The 17,500-nt window shown below is 25.5% G+C and overlaps 1 protein-coding gene across 6 annotated transcripts in view; it reads right to left on the bottom strand.

Moving 5' to 3' along the window:
• Positions 1-17,500, bottom strand: part of LOC124954167 (transcription factor HNF-4 homolog) — a 38,708-nt gene that overhangs the window by 6,430 nt on the left and 14,778 nt on the right. For 5 of the 6 annotated variants that reach the window (XM_047506676.1, XM_047506681.1, XM_047506677.1 and 2 more), the window contains exons 2-4: positions 1,752-1,953; positions 1,117-1,211; positions 812-948 (exon numbers count right to left, since the gene is read on the bottom strand). In XM_047506676.1, the coding sequence (XP_047362632.1) occupies positions 812-948; positions 1,117-1,211; positions 1,752-1,953 (434 nt within the window). Of the gene's footprint in view, positions 1-811; positions 949-1,116; positions 1,212-1,751; positions 1,954-5,066; positions 6,689-17,500 lie in introns of those variants that run through there. The other variant, XM_047506680.1, reaches the window with a different exon arrangement.

Here is a 17,500-nt window from a genome sequence, read left to right as displayed (position 1 = left end):
AATGATTCGAAAAACATACGAATCGTTGATTTTTAATAACTCATTAAAGAAAAAGAAAAAGAAGCTGATTCAAGATGTTCGAATGAAGAGGAGAAACTTAAAATGTTAAAAAAAACTTTACGAATTTGTAATCTTGGCAACCTTTTATGGAGAAAAGAATAAAAAAAAAAAAAAAAAAAAAAAAAAAAAAAAAAAAAAAAAAAAAAAAAAAAAATACAAACGAACAAACGTTCAAATTTTTCTTACATTAATTCACACACACACACACACACAAATATATATATATATATATAAAAGAAAAGAATCGATGATCAACATATCGACATGATATTATGCACATTTTTGAGAAAGAAAAAAAAAAAAAAAAAGAAGAACAATAACAATAACGTATACATCGCAAAAAAAAAAAAAAAAAAAAAAAAAGGAAAAAGAAAAGATTCGTCGAATGAAACAAAACGCAATATATAAATGACATATAAAACAATTTGAAAAACGATTAAATTATGAAAATTCGATTCGAACGGTCATCGGAACAATAATGGACGTCAGTGTTTTGTGAAAAGATGAAAAGAAGTGGAACGGAAAGTTCAGTTTGTAAGGAAAAGAAAGAGATATAAACAGACAAACAAAGACAGACAGACAGACAGACAGAGAGGAGGGGGGAGGTATCTTTCAACGAAGGGAAAAAAAGGTGGTATAATTAAATGGCCTACAATTATGCACGCCGTAGTCGTTTTCTCGGTGCGACGCATTAACGAGCACAAGTTCCGATTATAAATATTCAACTTGGCTGAGGTTAAGTTGTACTGACCTCTAAGGCTGCCCCAACTTGTCTACTGAGCATTTCAGCTTGCAGTAAAGAAACAACGGAGAGTCCGCTGGCATTGTTGGCTTGTTCCTCGTAACTGGGCCTTCTACAGCTTATTCGATCTCTCTCATTCTGTACGGCTGTTGTTATTGGAAACGATGAAAGAAGAATTAAGAAAAAAGAAACAAAAAAGAAAAAGAAATAAAGATATCGATTAATTAAGAAAGAAAATTTCGCGAACTATTTCTTTTTTCTTTTTTTTTTTTTTTTGTTTTTGTTTTTGTTATATTTTCTTTCAAACAATTTACCTTCCTTTTTCATGCCGGCCTTGAAGCACTTTCGAAGTCTGCAGTACCTGCATTGATTACGTTTGTCCTTGTCCACAACGCAATTCCTGCTGAATCTGTATCGTGTAGATAAACATAAGATAAGTCAGACGGAGAAACTAATCCTCCACAACGCGTATCCCTTTACTTTTGATCGAAAAAAAAAAAGAAAGAAAGAAAAAGAAAATAAACAGATATAAACGTTTTCCTTTTATTTTATTTTCTTTCTTTCTTTCTTTCTTTCATTCATTTTTTTTTCTTTTTTTTTTTTTTTTGACTTATAACCTTATGACGTTAATCGGTAACCACTTATCAATTCAATATATATATATATATATATATATATATATATATATATATATATATATATATGAGATGTTTACGACATTATTAGAAAGAATAAATAATATTCATTAAATCAAACAAATGGATATTTAATCGGGACGAATCGATAAATTGATTATGACAAAAAAAGAATGCATATATAATGTGACAATATGAACGGATGATTTGTAATTTTTTATGTTTTTATTTTTCCTTCGTGTTTTTCTTTTTTTTTCCTTTTTTTTTTTTTTTACTTTATCTAATATGAAAAAAAATAAGTGAAGTTTAGAAACCTGCAAGTATAGAGATGATTTTTCCTAACGGATCTTCTGAAGAAACCTTTGCAGCCATCGCAAGAGGCAGCCCCATAATGTTTCCCCGTGGCTCGATCACCGCATATGGCACAGTGCTGAGACAGAACACCGGTCACTCCAGTGCCCGGAAGTCCCAGAACTGAGCCCCCTGCAGCACCGGCGCCCATGCCCAAATCGGTATCTAAAATGACAAAAAGAAAAATTAAATAATGATCAGAATGATATTTGTTTAGTATGATCTCGTACGTTGTATAAATATTCTTAAGGAAAAATTATAATTAACGTTGGCATACTCTCGTTGACGGTATATACGTTAAGAGCGTAAATAGTTTTGGCGTTACAAAAAAATATTTCAACGATTAAAATACTTACGGAGAAAAAAATTTATAAATCAATTATCAATTAATAATTAATAAATTTAATGATCATATTTAATCATTATATATTTAATAATTATTTAATAATTATTAAATCTAATGATCATAAATTAATAATGTCTTTTTGGAATGACAAAGAAAAGGATATTTTTAAAAGGTGAAAAGTTTTAATTTATTGTCTTGTACGGTTTTAATTCTTTTAAGAAACTATTAAATGTATAGATGGAAAAATATCTAATGAGAGTAGTTTCTTTTCAATCTTTTATTATTTATTGATAAACGTGATTCTACTATGATTTTTGACAAAGAAAGAAGTATTTTAATAATTTAATTTAATATATATATATATTATTATTATTATTATTATTATTATTATTATTATTATTATTATTATTACTTATTCTTTTCTAAGAAAAAATTATATGATATAATATAATTTTAAATTACTCATATATATATATATATATATATATATATATATATATATATATATATATATATTAGATTGGAAACTATGAAACGGGCGTTTTTGTTTAGTTATTTATTTTCATTTAACGCCCATTTCATAGTTTCCAACCTAATATATATATAATGTATATTCTAAGTTATATATATATATATATATATATATATATATATATATATAAATGATTATTAAAATAGCAGTTATATAACATATAATATAACTCGATTATATATAATAGTATAATTTATATTTAACAAATATAAATCTTGGTATATAATATGATTAAAAAATTTATTGCCATAAAATTAATTAATTATATATATACGTGTATATCTAATTTCAAAATTATATGACGTATTATGGTATGAAAATGTATAAAAAAAAAAAAAAAAAAAAAAAGAAAAAAAGAAAAAAAGAAATAGAAATTGATCTATCAATTTTTCTATTTTCTTTCTTCTATACGATATCACTTATGAGATTAAAATAAATTTTTAAAAGAAAAAAATCGATTAATCACAATATATCCATTTTAATTAAAATAACAAATTTCTCACTATTATCATAATCATCTTTTCATAGCAAATTATCTATTTACGAATATAATCTCATACAATTCTAATACAAGAAGGAATGTTTCTATTAAAATATTCCACCTTATATAAGACCGTAAATATTATGTTCTAATCATTAATTAATCGAACATCCAAAATCTCATTTCCATGAAACGAGTCTCTCTTATCGATCATAGACATGTAAATAGCGATATATTTCCTTTTATTTTATTTCTTTTTTTTTTTTTTCTTTTTTTTTTTTTCTTGCGATATCACATAAAGCTAGATAACAAAGAGGCCGTGTAACTATATAAAATTCCATGAATGATTCCACACCATGATATTTTTTTTCTTTTTTTTTTTTTTTTTCTTTTTTCTTTATTTCTTTCTCTTTAAATTTCTTTTTTATTATTTTATTTCATTTCATTCTTTTTCCTCTTTTATTTCCGCTCCTACTTGTTCTTTTTTTCTTTTGTTCAAAACCAAGAGACAGCGTTCTTGTTGCTGGCGCAGAAGTCGGAGGGTCGCGATAACGCTATCACTGAAGGCTTTTCTTTCCCTCTCTCTCTCTCTCTCTCTCTTTCTCTTTCTCTCTCCTTCTCTCTCTTCCTCTCTCTCTCTTTCTCTCTCTTTCTCTTTCTCTTTCTCTCTCTTTAAAACTAATTACGCTTCTTCTCGACACGCACTGTTCACGATCAGTGGAGAATTTTGCAACGATAGTGGACGTTCTCTTTCATTGGATTTTTCCAGAAGCTCAAACATAGTCGGATTTTGTAATTGATGAATGTTTCGATGAAATATTATTTAGTTCGAAAAATTTTGTAGAATTATAACGAATGTAACGAGTTATTTTTTCTATGACTAAAGGTAAAATTAATTAATTATAATAAACGCGTTTTTACGTTTCGTTTTACGATGATCAAAGAAGAAAAAAAGAAAAAAAGAAAAAAAGAAAAAATAGGAGATATATATATATATATATATATATATAGAGAGAGAGAGAGAGAGAGAGAGAAACTTAGAAAAAAAAGAAGAGGAAGAAAAAAAAGAAATGTTTCACTCTCGTTTATTCCCTTTCAAGAATTTTCCGTATCATGCGTTTATCTTTTTATCTTTATACGCGAGGGGTCACACTTTGTAGCAACTAACGGGTGAAACAACTTTCTATTCGCTATAAGATTTATGATCTAAAAAATTAAAAGATTTCATTGCACTAACAAAGTTGTGAATAAGTTTAATGATCTCGTACGTTTTCTTTTTTTTTTTTTTTGTTTTTTTTTGCTTTTTCTTCCTTTCTTATTGTTTTCATTCTTTCTTTCTTTCTTTCTTTCTTTCTTTCTTTCTTTCTTTCTCTTTTTTTGTTTTTTTTTTTTTTTTTGTTTATTTATTTTCTTTTCTATTATTATTATTATTATTATTTTCTTCTTCTTTTTTTCTTCCGCAAAGTTTCCCTATTATAATCCTATAAGCGCTTTCTCGTTTACATTTTTATCGTTTATATTAGAAATCTTGTCGATCTCGTTTTCTCTCTCAGTCAGGTGAAATAACGAAGAGAAAAAGAAAAAAAATATGAGCGACTCCTCATTCGCAAACTCGAATTTATAGATTTTTAAGGGAGAAGGCAATTAAAAGAAGAAAAATTAAGAAAATGAATTAGAATAAAATGAAAAAAAAAAGAAAAATAAAAGTATGAAAATAAAGTAGAATAAAATACAAAAGTATAAATAAATAGAAAAATGAAAGAAAAAAGATTCGATAATTATATTAAATGCAGACCAGCTATTACTTATATGATACGTGCATACGTGTATATATATATATATATATATATACATATCGTGTGCATGTGTGTGTATATGTATGTATATATGTATGTATGTATGTATCTACGTATGTATACCGGATCTTAGACGTCGAAAGTAATCGTTCTTCTTCTTGATGATAGAAAACGACGAAGTCACTCGTAAATTTCACTTCGTACGAATTGACCATCAAATAACTATTCGTCATTATTATGTAATATCACTGTGATATACACGTTATTATATAAGATCGACGTTAAGGCAAATCATGCCAGCTAATTTTCATCTTCTTTTCTTTTTTCTCTCTTTTTTCTTGTTTTTTTTTTTCTTTTATCTCTTTCTCCTTTCTTATTCTTCTTATTCTTCTTCTATTTTTCCCCTTTTTTTCTTATTTTTTCTTTCCTCTCTTTTTTTTTTTTTTTTTTTTTTGTTAAGTATTATCGATAATGTAAAAGATTATCAAATTATTAATTGCTTGTGAAAAAGGATATGGGACATTGACTTTCTCAGTTTAGTATCGTTCTGTCATTAATATTATTCGTAATTTAGCTCATCATATTTCATTATGATAATATTATTAATTGTTGTATATATTTAATGATAATAATATTAATCGTTTCTTCATATTGTTTATAATTTATTTGAAAATAGTTCGTTGTATTGGTTTCTTCTTTCTTCTTTTTTTTTTTTTTTTCTTTTCTCCCACGACTCAGGCATAAGCGCATATTATTAGGTAAATTAATTTTGTTGTCAATTGGCATGTATACATTGTTTATACAATTAATTTCATTCAAAAATTGTATCATCAATTAACTAATAACGAGCATCAACTTAAATTTATTATTATTCAATTACAAATAGCTCATCGCGTTATCTTCTTTTTTTTTCTTTTTTTTTGTTCCTTTATTTTCTTTTTTTCTTTTTTTTTTCTTCTTCTTTTTTTCCCCCTCTAATCAGACAATTATTTTTACGAGCTTACGTATTAATTTTTTTTGTTGATCGATCATCATGAATACTATTTTGTAATTTGATTGATAATTTATTTTTACAAAATATTTCATAGCGTTATCCTTTTTTTTTTTTTCTTTTTTTTTACTTTTTTTACTTTTTTTCTTTTCTCGCGAAGTCGCATGAGCTCGTTGTTAAGAGTTGATTATACTTTTTGCTGATTATCGTAAATATTGTCCGCGTAATACCTTTTTAGATTATTTGAAAAATAATAATTAATAATAATGGTTAACTTGAGTTTATGATTTATTTAAAAAATAGCTTATTAAAAAAAATTGTTCATTGTATCGATCTTCTCTCTTTTGCTTGTTTCTTTTTTTTTTTCTTTCTTTCTTTTTTCTTTTTCTCTTAAATACATATACATAAGTATTTTCATTAATGAAATCTCACAATTCGATTTAAGCTCATGAATCAAAATGAATTATTTACGCACTCGGTTTTAATATCTTTCGCTTTATACGATCACAATGTTGGATCTTTGGATCAAGTGGTACCTTCAGATATCATTCTTGTCGAATTGGATCACACGAATGTGATCGTCTGTATTATCTTACGGTATATACCATAAATAATATAGTTTGCGCAAGAGAAAGAGAGATAGATAGATAGATAGATAGATAGATAGATAGATAGATAGATAGATAGATAGACAGATAGAAAGATACATGTATGGATAGATAAAAAGAGAAGAGATAATTTTCATGAATCATGAGTCGTGATGAAATGACCTAAAAAAAAAAGAAAAAAAAAAAAAAAAGAGAGAGAGAGAGAGAGAAATAGTAAATTATAAGATAAGAATAAATCGTATGTGAAATAAAACGACGAAAGAAAAGGAAAAGGGTAACGAAAAAAAAAAAAAAAAAAAAAAAGAAAGAAACGACGTTCGAAAAAAGAATTTAGAAAAATCTTAACGAAACAAATATTAATAAGACAAATTTGCCGCGTCCAATGGAACGTTAAAATAAATGACTTATTTCCAATATAGTTGAGGAGGGGGGTGGGAAAGAGAGTAAAGGGGGTTATAGAAAAGACAATAACAAAAAAAAAACATGGACGATTAGGCTTTCTCTCTCTCTCTCTCTCTCTCTCTCTCTCTCTCTCTCTCTTTCTCTGTCTGTCTGTCTGTCTGTCTGTCTGCCTATCTGTCTGTCTTTTTCTTGACTAACGTTCCAACGTTTGGATAAAAGTCGGCCGAGATATTGCCGGGATTTAGAAGTTCTGTATGAGTCGTTAAAAAAGCACGAAGAGATTGTGCCAAGGCCGATTTCGAAGTAGATAATATTATCGAATATCGTCGTTGTTGTTGAGCAATCGAAATCAAAATTATTCTATTTGTATCATTTGTTGAATTGGGAAATCAACTATACTTCACGATTCTCTTTTATAATCTTTTTTTTTTTTCCTTTTCCTTCTTCTTTTATTTATTCGCGTGAGTTTTCTCTCTCTCTCTCTCTCTCTCTTTTTCTTTTTTCTTTTTTTTTTTTTTTTCTTTTTTTTCTTTAGCCCTCACATCCTCACCCCCAAAAGAAAAAGTAAATCATGACGTACGTAGAGAAAGGGAAAGAAAGAAATAAATGGGGAGGAAAGAGAAATAAATAAATCCGATCGTAGAATCTTCATTAGAGATGTAATTCTCCAAGTGTGACGATAAATAATTAATGATGCGTGACGACAAGAAACGACATGGAGGAACAAAGAAAAAAAAAAAACAAAAAAAAAAGGAAAAGAAAAGAGAAGTGGAAGAAGTAAAAAAATAAATTAAAAAAGAAAAAAGAAAAAAGAAAAAAAGGGAAAAAGAAAAAAAAAAATAGAAAAGAAAATAAGAAGAAATACTTCCATCACGCATTAAAAGAGAACCGGTAGGATGCATTAATAACGATATAAGTCGATCCTTGTCGTGGTATTAGCAGGCGGTCATTCCTTATCATTGCTCTGTTACGTTATTATCATAATATGCATTTTCTCAAGGCTCCAAAACAATTTGCATACTTCATCCTCGAACGAACAAACGAATGAACGAACGAACGAACGAATGAACGATGTTGCCTTTGAAAATATTATACAAATTTTGCTTATTTTTATTTTTCTTTCATAATTCTTTTTTTTTCTTTTCTTTTCTTTTCTTTTTCTTTTTTGCCATTGAAAATGAACGCAAAAAACAAATCAATAAATCTTTAACGAATCGATTAGTTTTTATTTTTTTAATTTCTTTTCTCCCATTTCTTTTCTTCTCTTTCTTTTTCCTTTTTTTCGTCAAATCGATTTTGTTACCGTCTCCCTCAATGACGCCTATGTCTTTTATTATGCGAATGGATAGACGTTTGCACAATACTATTGTCGAAATAAGAATCCACGACGTTTAGTAATTTTGAACAATAACAGTGGCATACGAATATTTTAAAAATAAAACGGAAAAATACCGTATAAATAGCCAATTTGGAGGGGGGGGGGGGAGCGTATATAGTAATGACATGTTATTCAACAATTTTATTGATAGAACAGCCTTGATTCAGAACGAACGATGTTCAATTTACATTAAATTTACTGTATAAATTAATTGGCTTTAAATGTGATAAACAGGAAAGACGCGCTTAAAGGAAAAGGGCAGGTTATATACATATATACATATATATATATACATATATATATATATATATATATATATATATATATATATATAAAACCCGAAAAATACGAACAAACAGTTATAGCTTTTAATTCTTTTTTTCTTTTTTCTTTTTTTGCAACTATATACTTATATTCTCATGAAATCATTAAATCATTATTTATTAAAATCATTCAAGTACGAATAAATATTTTCATCAATGTTTATTATACGTAATATATAATATTACTTTTATCGTCGAATTTTCAAATATTAGAAAGTGTAATATGTATGAATATAAAATGAACAATAACTTTAGTGTTCGTTTCGGACAATTTTGTTTAAATAAACATTAACAATTTATATATGTATATATATATATATATATATATATATATATATATATATATATATATAATATTATAATGTAGTATAATAATAACTATAACTATATTAAAATTTTAATAATATTGACTAATAAGAATTTGAATTGCTCAATAAAATTAACAAAACGACATTTCTGAACATTAATTAACCTTTAATCGATTACGTTTGATGACAGGTTAATTAAATTTTTTTTCGATCATCTAGTTTAAGATTCATGATAAAATTTCTATTCTAATTTTAATTTTTATTTCAAATTTAATTTTAATTTACATTGTAAGTTTACTTTTTAATTTATTTTTAACACATATATATATATACATGTAAAATAAAAAATATTATGGATAGTCGTTGATGTTAATTTAAGTCAATTGTTAAATAATCAGAATATGGAGGAATCATGTAAATAACTAGAGGGTTACATTAAAACAACGATTGTAAATGGTCTACTTTTAATTTTGATACAATAATCAAGGAAAAATAAAAGAATTTTCATTTGTAACGTGACAAGATTACAAAAGAAAAAAGAAAAGAAAAAAAAAAAAGAAACGAAAATGAAAAGAAACGATCATACAGCTGATAGATCGATGTATAATATTAATTACGTTTCGTTTTCGTATAATAAATTTTGACTTTATCAAGTCGATAAGTTCGAATGATACGAACGAATCTAATAAATATTTTCGAAACAGTTGTAAATAGTAGGGCAGTATATGTATGTATATGTGTGTGTGTGTGTGTGTGTGTGTGTGTATTATTAGAAATCACTGTTATTTAATGCGAGGGAAAATATGCGAGAAAACCTTGAAGAACTTAATTAGATCGAATCGATATACGATTATGCTCCATTTTCCTCTTTGCAAATATTAATTATATTTTCCTATGCACTTTTATCTTAAACGATATTGCGAAATACGAGGAAAAGTTTGAAAACCGTGAGAATATATATATATATATATATATATATATACATATATATATGTATATATATATACATATATGTATCCTTTCTCTGTGCTCTTGATTAATATCGATTTAATTCTTTCACAATGTCGTGTTGCTTTTATCGTTTTATTTTTCTTCCTTTCTTTTTTTTTTTTTTTTTTGTTCTTCTATTTTATTTTTTTTTTTTTTTCTTATTCTTTTATTTTTCCATTTTTTTATTTTTTTGTTATTCATTGACACAAACATATCAGTATATATTGTATTATTGACATACCGAATCAGGTGTTACATTCACATCAAAGAAGTAAAGAAAAAAAAAAAAGAAAAAAACAAGTATTATCAAATTTATGTAACAACTCGTTTATTAATTATTTATAATCGATCAATCTGATTATATGACATTTATAAGCAATCATAGCTGTTTCTCGATACTTGCTAAATCAATCAACTTAAGATCGTTTCGTTGGAAAAATAAATGAACGAGAGAAAGTTTATTAAATCCTCGATTTGATTATAATTTCCAATCTAATAAGATATTTAATTTGATTTAATTTGATTTGATTTCTTAATGTTTTCTTTTCTATTCTTTCTCCCTTTTCTTTTTCTTTTTCTTTTTCTTCTTATTGGTCTTTTTTTTTTGTCTGTTTATTATTCTTTTTTGTAATCCACGATCCGATTTTTAATTCGACTTTTTTTTTTTAATAGAAAACAAAGCGAAAGTTTTTCGAAAATTATATTTTGTTTTCTCCATTTCTTTTATTTTTTTATTTTATTATTTTTTTTTTTTTTTTTTTTTTTTTTTTTTTTTTATTATGAATCTTTCTTGAAAAAATTCTCATGACAATAATTGAACATGCGATTCCAATTTGAGATTTTTTATTTGATTTCCAAAAAAAAAAAAGAAAAGAAAAGAAAAGAAAAGACAAAGTGACAACTATACAAGAAACTGCACTTTATTCTACTAATTTATTTCTCATTGCGAGTTACTTTTGAAAGATAATTTTCATGAAAATATAATTGAATGTGCAATTCGTTTGATTCTTTTTTAATTTCTAATTCAATTTGCAATACAATTGGTAAATAATGCGAAGACGCTTAAAAAAAATATATATATACTTTACTTTTTTAATTTTCTCTCTTTCCTTTTTTTCTTTTCCTTTTTGTTTTGATTTTTGTTTTTCCTTCTTTTTTATTACGAATAATCCTCGAAAGGTAATTCTCATGACAACAATCGAACACGCTATTTTCTTTGATTTGATTTCTAATTTGATTACTGACGATAAAGAACGAAAATAAAAACCAAAAAAAGAAAAAGAAAAAGAAAGAAAAAAAGAACATTAACCAACGATTTCAATTTCATTCTTCTTCTATCTTTTTCATTAGGAATTATATCATTTTCGAAAGATGATACTCATGTATAATGATTTAACGTGGAATAATTTTTCGATTATCATACACGTGCTCAAAGTATAATAAAATGAATAAGAGTAGAAAGAACATGGGCGATTTCGAAATTAACATTTGTGTTGCAATCAACATTTTATCGTATTATTAAATAGATTTTTACGTTTTACTCGTTGCGTGAAGAGAAAAAAGAGAGAGAGAGAGAGAGAGAGAAAGAGAGAAAGAGAGAAAGAGAGAGAGAGAGAGAGAGAGAGAGAGAGAGAGAAGGAAGAAAGAGAAAAAACTCAAGTGTCATGGCATCGTTACATATGCGTTTACGCCTAAGGTGGCAATTACTATGTGGAAGTGTCATTCAAGTGGATAACAAAAAAAAAAAAAAGAAACGAATAAAAAAAAAAAAAATAAAGGAAAAAAAGAATTAGAGGAAAAGAGAGTAGATACAATTTTTAATTTTTTTGCGTTACGTACAGCAGAGGATGCAAACACGAGCGCGAATGACATACATATATGGATGATCGATGATCGATGATCGATTTAGTCGGTAAAAAAGGACGACGTTAAGATGCTTCTTCGATGTTAAAAAATACACTTCGTGAAGTGTGTTAGAGCTTTTCTTGCATTCTTTTGTATTTCTTTTTTTTTTTTTTTTTTTTTTTTTTTTTTTTTTTATTATTATTATTATTCCTTGTCTTTTTTTTTCTTTTTTTATTTTTCAAAAAAAAAAAAAAGAAAAAGAACCGTCAAGCATTTTCACGTGCCACTTCGACGTGTTCTCATTTGAAAGCTTTCTTTCTTTCTTTTTTTCTTTTTTCTTTTTCTTTTTTTTTTTTTTTCTTTTTTCTTTTTTCGTCGGAAACTCATTTGAAAATCAAATCAAATTTAATAATATACATACTCTCATACACACTCTCATAGAATTTATCATACGTCATACTTAAAGATTTCTTTAATTCAAAGTTGCCTTCGAAGAAAGACATTCGTTTGATTCTTTAAATATACATTAAAAGTGTTATACCATTGAAATAATGATATCATCGAAGGCTTATTTTAACGTTATTCTAACGTCTCTTTTAAGATCTATCGAGTTAATCGGAACTCTCGAATCATTTTCAATTGAAAATAGATTCTCGGAAAGAAAAGAAATAAAAAGAAAAAGAAAAAAAAGTAAAGAAGACATCTCACAGATCACGTGACACACGTTTATATTGGAACGATGGAAAGGAAAGTAAAAAAAAAAAAAAGAAAAAAAGAAAAAAAGAAAAGGAATTGACAACAGATCGAACGCGAAAGTGAAAATTTAATAAAAAGAAGAAGAAGAAGGAAGCAAGAAAAGAAGATTTATAGAAAATGAAGAAAAAAAAAAAAAAAAAAAAAAAAAAAAAAAAAAAAAAGAAATAAATACAAAAGAAAGAGAGAAAATGAAAAAAAAAGAAAGTTTTTCAGCGTTCATCGTCATTTCTTTTTCTCGATGCGTTCGACGACCTTGACAATAAAAGAGAAATAATTATCTACCCGACGAACGACTGGATCCGCAAACAAAATCGCATTTTGGACTTTGTAACGACAACAAAGATGCCGGCATAATATGAATGCACACGAGTAAACTAGGGAACACGCTTTCGACTCATCGCACACCAATAAATATAATCGACGTTATCATTTAACGCGAGACGTACAATCTCTTCCTCGTAGACGCCACGCGGAACCTACCGCAATACCAAAGTCTAATAAACAAGTGTTTTGCTTCAACATACTTTCAATTATTACCGATACCGGTAGAAATACAAGTATATTATATTTTAATCATTTTTTTTTTTCTTCGTTTATTTATATATTTATAACCCAGAAGAATCTACATGTATATACATATATATTTATATATATTATTATTCTAATAATAATAAAAATATATCCTTATAATAAATGATTAATATATACTTAATTCTTAAATTCGTCTTATTGCGAATTTATATCATAGTAATAAATTTAATTAAATTTGTGATATATATGCGCAAGACATTCATGTATATAAATCTAATTTAATTTTCTTTAATTTATTAAATTTCGTAAAACAGAAAATAGATATATATATATATATATATATATATATATATATATATATATATATATAAATGATATTCTATTTTTTCTTTTTTCTCTATTATAAAAGTTTCAACAAAAATTAAAATCATACATTAAAAAATTGAAAATCTAATAGAAACATTAATATTCTATTAAATTATAGAAAAATTATGTATATATACATATATATATATATATAATTTTTTATTTAATATATATTATATATATTATATATAATTTTTTATTTAAATTATATATAAATATAATTTTACAGTTTTAATATTTCCTTGATATCAATTATAACTTTTTTCCTGCATTTTTCATCATTTCTATTCTTTTCGTAAAAAAGAAGTTTCAACAAAAATAAAGAATAAAAAATTCAAATCAAACGATTGAAAATCTATTAAAAGGATTTGATAAGGAACGATATAAAAGGCATCATTTTACGTGTCAATAATCGTAGAATATTTTTTAAATGACACTAGATATAATTTCATCGAATTAGTTTTAACAGAATTAATTAATTTGTTTCTACAAATGTCTCTCTATAATCCGTATATGTCGAGCGAATTTTACGAATTGCTATGCATACATATTAATTCTTGCAAAAATTTTACGTATGTATATAACTTGTAAATATACATAACCATATATAAATACATACATACATGCATATATATATATATATATATATATATATATATATATATCATATAAATATTTTCTTTTTCACAAAATTTAATAAAATAAAGAAAATTAAATTTTATATATATATATATATATATATATATATATATATATATATATATATACATGTATGTATGTATGTATGTATTGATAAGAATCAAAGGCGACATTTCGAAGAAGACGTTGGCGCCTTATGAATCTACATCGATTACGTCACGAGCCTGCGGTTTTGCTCGTCATCGCACGTCAGCATGATCGGGATTCAAAGAGAAAGACAGAAATAGTGCGGTGAGATAGTGTGGTGGTAGTGGTAGTGATGGTGGTGGTGGTAGAGGAGATTGGTGGGGAAGAGAAGGGAGGGGATCGAAGGAAGGGGATGTCACATTCGGTTATGTTGCAGCTGTATTAAATGGCAAAGATAAGAGATGGAAAAAAAGAAACACGAAATGTATGTCGCAACGTTATTTTCATTTAATTAAATAATTATTTTATTATACCCATTTCCAATTTAATCAAATAATCATGTTCCTTCGTTATTTCTTTTTAATCAATTAATTAATCGATTAATTAATTATTATAAAACATAAAGCGTCGAATAATTTGTTACTTCTGTTGTAAAATTAATTAATTACTAATCGTAGTTTCAATTTAACGAATAAGAAAAGAAACAATTTTTAAAGAGTACGATGTTACATTTCAATAGCTTAGAGTACAAAATTCGAAGTTTCTTTTTTTTTTTTTTTTTTTTTTTTTTTTTTTTTTTTTTTTTTTTAACTGTATCATTTAAAAGTTAAGTTCCTCGCAAGCAAAATGGTGAATTTTTTTTTTTTCTTTTTTTTTTTTATGGAAATAAAGTTCGCGACAGAGACAGGAAGGAAAAATGACGATAAACAAATATATGTGTGTATATATATATATATTGTACATGTGTGTAGAAAGTTTAACTTAGTGGATAACAGGACAGTGTTGGAAATGACCTAAAAATAAATATTCCTAAGCGATAGACCGCAATATAGGTAATTAATACGAACTGATCACCTTACATTTGTAAAATGTTCGTATATAGGAGGAAAAAAAGGAAGAAAAAACACTTCTTCGATAACCATTAAATATGTAATAGAATTCGTATTCGTTCTTATTTTCATTTTTCTTATTAGATTTTTCTTATGCCTTGGATCAGTCTTAATATCGATCTAATATTTATCTAATTTATCTATTCTAGTATTATATAACTTTTTTTTTTTCTCTCTCTAGATAAGAAATACAATTTTCATTTTCATTCTCATACTTCTTATAAATTATAAAATTATTGTAATTCTCTTTCTCTCTCTCTCTCTCTCTCTCTCTCTCTTTCTTTTTCTCTTTGTTTTTTAATGTTAATAAAAATAATTTAAAAAGAAAGAGAAAAAAATCTTAAAAAAATTTCGAATAAAATTTGCAAAATTTCAATATTAACATTAATTACTTGTGAAATATGAAATTTAATCGAATAAAAGAAAAAAAGAAAATAATGTTGTTTACGTATCTCAAATTTCTATCTATCGTTTCGAAATTTTCTATATCGTTAATATATTAGAAGAAACGTGGACGAGGGCCATTAGAAAATTTATTATATTGTCAATCGACTCTCTTCTTGTCCACGCTCGGGAAAATATGTTTATACAATAATTTTTCAATATATTTACGTCGTTGAATCGTTCGATTCTTCGTTTAATAATATTAAAATTTATTTACAGTCGTACGAATTAGATTTACATTATTCTAATGATTTCTTTTCTCTTTCTTTTTTTTCCCATAATTAAGTCGTTGAATAATATATACCTTAATATTACACCTTAATTCATCATTAGAAAAATAATAATTAATTTATTTGAATTGTACATGAGTTTTTTTTTTCTCTCTTTTTTTCTTTTCTATTTGTTAATCTGCATTCTCAATTATTAATATTTATATCTTTTTTTGTTTATATTCTTAAATGAATTTATATTCTTAAATTTTGCCTTTTTTGTCAAACTGTTTTTCTCTCTCTCTTTTTTTTTTTTTCCAGGGAAGAAAAAATACTAACGTTTGTAATGTTTTACAATTCTCTACACAAAAATACTTGGTTATTTTGAAGATGAAGGTGAATCAAAATTATATACCTCACATTTTATTTTTGTGATAGTTTTGTCGACACGTGCCAAACTATAATGTTCCGATATTTTAGATATATAATAGTATTTCTCTCTTGATTACACAAATATGAATTGCGTAAAAGTAAACGTCAGAGATAATCACTTTTATCTAACCTCTTAGTAAATGAATTTTCTAATTTACTTCAAATATTTATTGAAATGATTCTTTATTAATAATAATAATAATAATAATAATAATAATAATAATAATAATAATAATAATAATAATAATAATAATAATAATAATATAATAATAATAATATAAATAATATTATAATCATTTCAATAATATATTTATCTATATTAATAATTATTATGTTATTATTAATAATAGTAATAAAATATATAGTAAGAGATAGAGAATGAGAGAGATGTATAGATTGATTATGTTATTTTATCTTCTGACAAAAAATTACTGTTATGAGATTACATTTATTTACATAATATTTGAATAAAATACATGAACAATCATCGAACTTTCAAATATATTTGATTTCTTTTTTCTGCTATTATTCGCGTTTGGAGAAAAAAAAAAAAAAAAAAAAGAAAAAAGAAAAGAGAGAGAGAGGGAAAGAGAAAAGAAAAAAGAAAGAAAGAAAAGGAAAAAGAAAATAAAAACATTCATCGATCGTTCATTTATCATTGTCAAAAGATTATGATAACAATTCAAATCATACGTATGTATTACCAAATGTGAAAATTAAAAATGTATAATGATACATTATCATTTTAATTCATTTCATTCAAGATAATTAACAACTTCAATTAAATCAAACTAATCATTTTCATTTTAATCTCAATAAATTATTTTTTTCTTTTACCAAGAAGATGAAAAGAAAATCAAATCATAGTTCTTCTTTTTATATTCTAGTCACACTTCTCGTGAAACGATTAGAATATTTATAGAAAACTTTGAATAAGTTCATACACATGTATCGAGCCTCGTGTGTCGCGTTGCGGATTTTAATTTCTTTCGGTCGATTGCGTTACATCGATTCATTCGTCATCATATTCTTTCGTTTCTTATCGCGCAAACGTCATTCGCAAAGTAAATCGTAACATCGTGTCCTGCATTTATATACATATCTATGCGTTTGATTTTATTTCTTTTTTCTCTTTCTTTTTGTTTTTTCTTCTTTCTTCTTCATCTTCTTCTTCTTATAAACGAGAACAAAGCACGATAATTTATTTTCATTCTCTTTGTTACAAAGGACAAGTCAGAGCGTTTATGGTGAATATTTTA

This window comes from Vespa velutina, chromosome 14, assembly GCF_912470025.1.
Source record: "Vespa velutina chromosome 14, iVesVel2.1, whole genome shotgun sequence".
Classification (NCBI taxonomy): domain Eukaryota; kingdom Metazoa; phylum Arthropoda; class Insecta; order Hymenoptera; family Vespidae; genus Vespa; species Vespa velutina.
This window is presented reverse-complemented; position numbering and strand designations above follow the sequence as displayed.